We start from the raw sequence: 8,879 nt of genomic DNA on the forward strand, positions 1-8,879 counted from the left end.
GGGGCTGGGGTTCCTGGGCCAGCACAGTATGTCATACTGGGGATCAAACTTGGGACATTGCGCTTGCCAAGCAGGCACTTAGACCGCTGAACTATCTCCCCAGCCCCATAAAACTCTTTATATGGAAATATTTCTTTTATATAAAGAGATATACCCACTGAATGATCTTTTTCTTTTTTTTGAATGATCTTTTTCATTGCCTGGTAATATTTTTAATTTGACGTTTCTGTAGTATAGCTTTCTGTAACAATTTTAAAATCTCATCCACTTACACATGTATTTCTCATTCACATTAGAAATCCTTCTTAGTTCTACCAGATTTCACTCAGCTCTGCTGAGTTCTGTCAGGCTCTGCTCTCTGCACACCCACTGACTCATCACTTCACATGGCCAAGCCCAGAACTCCCGAGATGAGAACGCGATGGCTGCCCGTAGGAGGCGGCAAGCCTGACACAGCCTGAGGTGTACCTAGATTCCTTTCTTGGGAAAGAGAATTGTAAATTATGCCCTAAAAGTCAATATGCTCTACCTTTCATTTCATTAATGTTGAAATTTAATATACTGAATAATCATGAGATGTGTCTAATTAAGTATGTTTGTTTGGACAGAAGTCACCAATCCGTTGCAGATCATGTACAGTGTATCACAGGGACGTCGACCTGACACTAATGAAGAAACTTTGCCACTTGATATACCTCATCGACCTCTCATGATCTCACTAATAGAACGTGGATGGGCGCAAAACCCAGATGAAAGACCCTCTTTCTTAAGTGAGCACGCAGTTTTGCTATTTGCTATGCATCTTTTGATCTTTCCTTTCTTTTTTTTTTTTTTGTTGGAACCGGGGATTGAACTCAGACCCTTGCGCTTGCCAGACAAGTGCTTATTCTACTGAGCCCTCTCCCCGGCCATATGCACCTTTTGAAATATAGAAATAGCTATTATATTCTTAAAACACTCCTCCAAAGCTGCCAGGTAGATGAGCAGCTTGAAGGGCTTGTACGGCTTGTTTTCACTGATTACTCATAGGCTTCATGTGTGGGTAGCTGCTTCTAAATGCAGATTGAAATGAGTTCCTTCCAGAAAAGAAATCATTTGAAAGGAGTAGTAATTTCATTCCTTTATTAATTAAACAGCTGCGATGCACTGAATCGAGCACTGGAAATAGAATAGCGAACAAGACCGTCGGAGGCACCAACTTCTGGGAGCTCGCATTCACCAGTTGAGCAGACAGAGAAACCAAACCAGGGGCAGGTTGTGAAGTCCACTGAGGAAATCAGCATGGTCATAAGTAGCCAGTTAAGAGAATGGGACAGCGAACACTGGAGCTGAAATGGAAAGCTTAAAAAAGCCATTCAAAAACCTGACAAAGTAGCTCAGGCAGAGAGAACAGCAAGGGTAAAGGCTGTGCAATCAGACACGTAAAAGTGTTGTATTTGTAAGGAGTAAAGAGGTAGCCCAGGTAGCTTGACCAAAGTGAGCAGAGGAGGAAGCTGTTGACCATTGTAAAAGATTAGAACTTTATGCCCCGTGCAGTTGCAACCCATTAAAGTGTGTTTTTCAGGTAAGTTAGAGGATCTAATTTGAGTTCAGGTGAAATCACTCTTGTTGCTATGTAGAAAACTGGAGGAAGGCAAGAAGACAAGCAGAGTAGCTAGGAGACTCTTTTTATTAGTTGTTTAACTAGGATGATGATTCTGGAAGTAAATAGCAAGCTAAGATACACTGCAGAGCGCACTGAATCACACAGCTGAAGATCAGCCGGAAGTGGCGGGGGTGCAGCTCCGTGGTGGAGCTCTTGCCGTGTGCCTTGCACGCACCAAGCCTGGGGGTTGATCCCTGGACCACCAAAAAAATGAATCTTGCTAAATGGAACCTGGAGAAAATCTTGCTGATTTTAGTGTTAGGTAGGGTTTGCAGTTTAGACATCTAAAACAGAATCCACAAAAATTCGGTAATTGAAGTTAAAAATATTGGAAATTTTCACACATCTGAATACACTTCAAAAACATGTAAAGAAAAAACAGACAAGAATGCATCTTCATATTATATCTGATGAAGGGAGCTGTATGTAGAAAGATAAAGAATTTTGACAACTCAGTGGGGAAATAGTGATTTAAAAATTAGTAGATTTGAATCTCAACAAAAGAAATACATAAATGACTAAAAGGGTTATGAAAAGTGTTTAGCACTGCTAGAAAAATTAAAGTTAAAATTATGAGATACCATTCCCTGTTCACTAAACTAGGTATAATTAAAATGACTAAAAATAAGTTTTGACTATGATATGAAGAAATAAAACACCCAGTGCATTGCCAACAGGAATATAACATCATGTAACCGTTTTGGAAAAGAGGCACTGTCTTAAAGATGAAAGCTAGCTAGGCACGGGAACACATGCTTATAAGCCCAGCGCTCAGGAGACTGAGCCGGACAAACCTTCAATTGGAGATCAACAGGGAACATATAGCAAATTCAAGGCCAGCCTACCACATTCCAAGACAATGTCTCAAACACAAACAGGGCTGGGGAGATAGCTTGGTGGCATAAGTGCCTGCCTAACAAGCACAAGATCCCTAGTTCAATCCCCACTACCATGTGTCGTGCGGGCCCCAGAGCCCAGTGTGATGGCACACACCTGTAATCCCACCCCTGGGGAGGCTGAAACAGGAGGATCATTACAAGTCTGAGCTGTGTAGCAAGATCCTGTATAAAAAAATAAAAAGATGAATTTACCATTCAGCCCTGCAATCGCCCTCACATCTAGGTACCTAAAAGAGTTTGAAACCTTTTCACACATAGACTTCCATGTGGGTGATAGCAGCATCGCTCGTATAGAAAACAAGTAGAAACAATCTTTTATAAAATCGTTTTTCAAAGAGGCTAGAGCTCCTGATATAAAATCAAGTGTCTCTAACACATAGACAGTTCTAAACTAGATCAAGATAGGGAATATAGGTAGTAAAGACTCATGTTAGACCTCTGAAAGATGCCTGAACTTGGAAATTGAGTAGAAGGAGAAAAAGAAACAAGATTAATGGGAGGAAATGGAAGCTGTAGTCTTGTGTCTTGCAAGCCACCAAAGGTAGGTCTCAAGGAGAGAATGGTCAACAACGTCTAGTCTACTAAAAGGCCAGAAACAAGCAACACTTTTAAGCCTTGTCAGAGTAACCCTAGCAAATTAATTGGTGGAGATATGAAAACAGAAGAGTAAGAATGGTGTATATTAAAATTTTAATTGGGGGGAAGAAATAGAGCCAAGTATGGGCAATTTATACAAGCCTTTTACTCACTTTTATTATTTGTACTATTATTGAGTTATCAAGGTTCCTTACCTATTTCAGATGCAAGTGTGACCTGTGGGTGTATTCTCCCAGTCTTTGGCTCATCTTTCTATTTTTGTAAAGTGTCAACTTTTTAGTGTTTTAGGCTATAATGATCAGTTTTTAATCTAAGATATCTTCATAACCCAGAGTCATGAAGATTTTCTCCTGTGCTTACATTTGGTCATATGGTCTGTTTCAAGTTAATTTTTATGTATGAGAGAAAGGCCTAAATTTTCCCTTTCCCTGTGAATTACTGTTAGCACCATCTATTAAAAAAAAAATCTTCATTGAGTTGGCATTAACTCACTTGTTGAAAAGCAGCAAGTGAATTCCATTGCATTGATTCTTATGTCTATTCTACTAGTAAGAAAGATTGTTAAGAGAGTCAGTGTTGGGCCGGAGAGATAGCTCAGTGGCATAAGCGCCTGCTTGGCAGATGCAAGGTCCTGAGTTCAATCCCTGGTACCAAAAAATAAAAATGAAGAATGAGAGAATCAGTGTAATCGCTTTGGAGAGAAATTGATGTAAGGCGTATGAACTAAATGTCAGCATTCAATGTAATTATTAGAAGCAATCTGAAACCAAGCTTTTATTCTTTTCTAGAATGTTTAATAGAACTTGAACCAATTATGGGAACATTTGAAGAGATAACTTTTCTTGAAGCTGTTATTCAGTTAAAGAAAACAAAGGTAAGTTACCAAATGAAATGCTGTAAAATAGAACTTTAAATAACTATTATTTATAAAAGTTTTAATTTAGTTTAGCTTTTATATACTTTCACAAACAGAGACTAGTTTTGAGGTAGTTTATCAGAGACTGTGAATACCATCTGTCCTTTGTCACCGAAGAAGTTTTCCATTTCACTCAAAGGGCCCTCTTCAGATTTAACACTTCCAGAGCCCTCATCTATGAGATGTGAATATAAAATGGGTGAAGAAGGCTAACTGTAGACATTGAGTGCTCCTGAAGCATTGCAAGGGTGGGGCACGGTTGTGTGTGTCACGCTTACCTTCCCCAAGTTCTCATACTTGCCGAGTAATAGATACCTGTTGAGTTCTTGCGCCTCTTTTTATTCAGTGAACGTGAGTTTTATGGAGATTTGATGCCCCACCAAGCTAGAGAACTTTTATTATAACTGATAACAGAATGAGTATTTGTATTGATTTTTATTTTTATTTTCTCAGACACTCGCTGAAAAGTAGCAGAAGTTAGTATGATGTGCCTAGGGCAGTTGTCCGTCAGTCTGGCCCTTGTGGGTCAAGAGAGCCATTCAAGGGACCTGTTTTTAGGGTTTTATTAATATTATCAAAACTTGTTCAGAAAGCAATTGTGATCAAATAAATATGGTTTTAGCACTTGTTGGAGTTTATTAAATTGCATTTAAAATATAATAAGTAAAAACCAGCATTTAGCCAAAATCTTGAATTATGAGCAAGTGAAATAGACAGCTTACTAACTACTAGATGATATATCTTAGTCCTTGTGGTTTGCTGGATCTATCTGCATAATTTTTGGTTTAAAAGAAATAATCCAAAAGAAACAACTGCAATTAACTAAAATTGATGGCAGCAGTATTAGTGTCTGAATCTTAGAAAGAGGGATTCCTTTGATAAGGTAGCGCTGACCTCCCCACTTGTGAAGAGGTATGAAGTCTTTTGTGAAGATAACACCAGGTTTATTACTAAGTGACTACAGACTTCTGCGTGTGTTTTTGGCTTATTTTTTGGTTCCTGTTGTACCTCCTCATAAATTTCTCTTTTCTCCTTGCAAACAAAGCTAGATGGAAGGGCCTGTTGTCTTGGTGGTGAAAGGGAAAGAGAACCATTCTAGTTCTTATTTCCAAACAATTAAAACACTAGGATCCTATATGTAAGACATAATTTTTAGAAGTTTTTGGCTTTTTAAAGTATATATTTTCATATATTTTAATATTATTTACCAATAAACATTTTCTTTCATGTTTTAAAACTGGAGTATTTTCAAATAGAGAAATTAGTTGTTTTTTACTTTTTAAATCTATTTATCAAGTCCCTATAACTGCTAAGGCAAGAATATCATCTGACATCTGTGGATGAGGTAGCTCACCTATAAGAAAGCTAGTCATTTATGTCACACCCTAGTCAACTAGCTACTCCAGGGCCAGCTGTAGAACACAGATTTTTAAAAGTTGGGTTCAGTGACACATGCCGGCAGTTCCAGCTATCAAGAGTTACAAGCAGGAAAATCAAGTGTTGAAGCCAGCATGATGAACAAAGTCAGTATAGCAAGTCCCTGTCTCGAAAAGCAGTAAGACTTTCATAAAGAAATTTTTCAAAGCAAAGGTCATTATTTAGAGTGACTTTTTGTGATACCTACATTTTTAAAAATTGCTTTGAACGAGTTCCTGTAAGTTTATTCAGCTAAACACTTCCTATCACTAAAAGAGTAAAATCCGAGGGGCCGGGGAGATGGCTTAGTGGAATAAGCGCTTCCCTGGCAAGCGCTAGGGCCTGAGTTCAATCCCTGGTTCCACTTAAAAAAAAAAAAAAAAAAAAAAAAAAAAAATAAAACCCGAATGAAATAATTTTTTCTTTAATTTTCATTTCTTCTTTGGAACTAACTCACTAATTCATCAGCAGTGTGACTGCCCTATCTCATCAGTTATGAAAAATGTCTCAGCAAGGAGCCTCATCCTTTGAGAACCCACAGTCCTTTGCGCTATGTGCATCCTTAATTCTTCTCACTGAGTGCATCTATGCCTCAGAAATTTAAGAAAAAGCAAGCAAAATAATTTCAGTGAAGCACCAAAGAACCTTAAATAACACAGACATGGCAAATATTTTTAAGGTCACATAAAAATATGTTTATGAATGTTAGCTGAGTATTATGTCAGCTGCTCAAGCCACCCAGTTCATCCGGGGCAGCGTGTGAGGTCTTCCTCGAAAGCTGTCTCCTCTGTTTTACACTGTGCGTGGTATACTCTCAACAGATTCAGGTTTTGTTTCCATTGTTTTCGTATAAATACATAAAATAGTGTTAAGTAGGCTATATATTACTTATGTGTTTATTAATTACTTCTAATTAAAATATGTTTGTATTCGTTCCAGTTACAAAGTACTTCAAGTGCTGTTCACTCCTGTGACAAGAAGCAGATGGAGTCACCGCTGAACATACCTGTGAATCATAGTCCACAGGAGGTAAAAGAGGGAGTACATATATTTGTATCATGCACACAAAATATGCATGTATTTATATGTGTGTGTGTGTGTAAACTTGAAATGGGATTAGAATGTGAGAGCCATTCCTTTAACCTCTTCTTTTACAAATGGGAAACAAAGCCCAGGGAACTTTTAGTATTTTTAGATACTAATTAGAAACTCAATTCTTCTGCTTCTCGGTTCACTGCTCACCCTGTCAAATCACAGTCCTTGCTTTTGGGTACTGACTTCTGTCCCTGCCGTTGTTGGCTATTCTAGGGTAGCATATGGGCAAATTATCGACTAATAGTACCCTTATTTTTATTTTGTTCTCCATAATTTTATTGATAAACAAAGAGCAATGAGACACTTTCAAATCAAATTGGTAGGACAGTTTCAATAATTAACACATTGCATACATTCCTCCCAGTGTTTAAATGCTGTACAAGATGCAGACATGATAGCCTATTTACAAACACTATTACAACAAATCCCTCTATTCATTAAGAGAATGTAACTATATATCTATCCTAACCACTTTGAATACACAGATACAAAATGGACATTCATCTGTATCCCCTTTTTTGTTTGGTTCTGTTATTTTAATATTATAGGTGTGTTAACTCAACAGAATAATCTAAAGGAGTTCAGTAGTCCATAATAGTATTGGGTCTTCTGCTTCACTGGCAATGTCAGAAATTGCTGACCTGAGTCCCCTACAGCTCAACATAACACCATGGCTTTACTTCTTATATTTCGTTTTTATACTTTTCTGCTGGGTGGTTAAGACCAAGGTAAAGCAGGACCTATGCAACAAGAATTGTATCTTTTGGATCTGATAAGGTCAGTGAAATCCCCTCAGGATTTATCCTGAGATCCTGTACCTCAGATTGTAGAACCTTAGTCAGTGTCAGCCATGTGGATGAGTCACGGCCATTGCTTGGCCAATGTGCTCTCTGTGAAAGCCTGAGAGAATGTTTTCTCTCCATGTGACTCTCCTCAGGCACACTCTACATCACCGATCACTTTCCTCTTTGGCCCCATAATCTCCTTGATCAGAAAATTTGGGACATTACCGAGTTATATGACGTTACAGTACAAGTTCTCATATATCCTTAGTCTTAATTGACCTTGGAAGGCTAGGGCTAAAATGTTGGCTTTCCTTGCAGCTCTCCTTTTCATCTAATTTTGGTCTGCAAACGTAGGTTGTTAACCCTCCAGAAGACAAGCTTATTGTTATTACCATACAACTTAGGCCGTTAAGCTTAACCTCACTATCCGTCTGGATATCAAACATCTTAGGCATAATATGGAACAGGTATTTATACCATCTTGTTCTGCTCATAGCAGTTAACAAGAGGAAAACCCATTTTGTTATTCTCTAAGAAGATGTTTCTTTAGTAGTGTTCCTTCATTAGTCATTTTTAAGACTGTAAATATTCATGTTATAGAGTCAGAAAAGTAATAATACATTCAAAAGATCGGTAAAGCACAATTGTTTCTGAAGCTTTTTTTTGTACACTATCACGTTTGATCCTTGAACCCTTGCAGACACACTTTAGATAGACAGTGCAGGCAAGGCTCCTAAGGTCCTGAGTTCGAATGCCTTGCTGCAGGGAGCCTTTGATAGGGCTGGGAGTACAGTCATGATCTCTATTACTTTTTCAAGGTTTCCCACCCCCCTCAATTGGAGGGGACCTGAGAACTGCATTTGCTCTATATCCATAGACAGTCAAAGTTATAGAATTTGCATTTCTCATTTACAATTCTAGCCATTGGACAAAACCTCTGGGATCGTGTAGAATACACTGAGAATTGATTATGGCTAGTATGTAATTATTGCCTCATTTGCCCCTTTAAGTTGATACAGAAATTTTGTTAGATTATTCTATGCATGTTGTTTCTTACTTTCTAATTCCATCTGTTATCTGTAGTAGTTCTGAGGTATCATTTGTAGTAAAACAAAAGCAAGAACTCTTTTAGACACTAAAGCTATTAATGATTGTGCAAAAAAATCAAGGTTCCCTAGACCTGCTTACTTTACCCTCTGTTTTCTTTAGGAATCGTGCGGATCCTCTCAACTTTATAAAAGCAGTTCTCCAGGAACTTCCAGGGCTCAGTCAGTTCCTGAAAGCAAAGATTTTTTACCTGGTATGTAGATTTTCCATTCAGTATTGATTTGAAAATTTCCCACTTTCTTTCGAGATCATCTGCTTAGCAAAAGGTCATAGCTTGTATGGAACAAGTCTTTCATTTACATTGTGTGTGTGTGTGTGTGTGTGTGTGTGTGTGTGTGTGTGTGTGTGTCTGGCTGGCATGTGGTGCTGGGGGATCGAACCGCAGTCACCATTCCATCCTGTCTTAGTTTTATTTTGAG

The 8,879-nt window shown here is 38.2% G+C and overlaps 1 protein-coding gene across 1 annotated transcript in view; it reads left to right on the forward strand.

Annotated features, from left to right (window-relative positions):
• Positions 1-8,879, forward strand: part of Ripk2 (receptor interacting serine/threonine kinase 2) — a 30,848-nt gene that overhangs the window by 19,815 nt on the left and 2,154 nt on the right. Inside the window, exons 6-9 of the mRNA XM_023699074.1 lie at positions 609-770; positions 3,930-4,015; positions 6,413-6,502; positions 8,563-8,653. Coding sequence (XP_023554842.1) covers positions 609-770; positions 3,930-4,015; positions 6,413-6,502; positions 8,563-8,653 — 429 coding nt within the window. The remainder of the gene's footprint in view (positions 1-608; positions 771-3,929; positions 4,016-6,412; positions 6,503-8,562; positions 8,654-8,879) is intronic.

Source organism: Octodon degus, unplaced genomic scaffold (assembly GCF_000260255.1).
Source record: "Octodon degus isolate 3935 unplaced genomic scaffold, OctDeg1.0 scaffold00110, whole genome shotgun sequence".
Taxonomy (NCBI): domain Eukaryota; kingdom Metazoa; phylum Chordata; class Mammalia; order Rodentia; family Octodontidae; genus Octodon; species Octodon degus.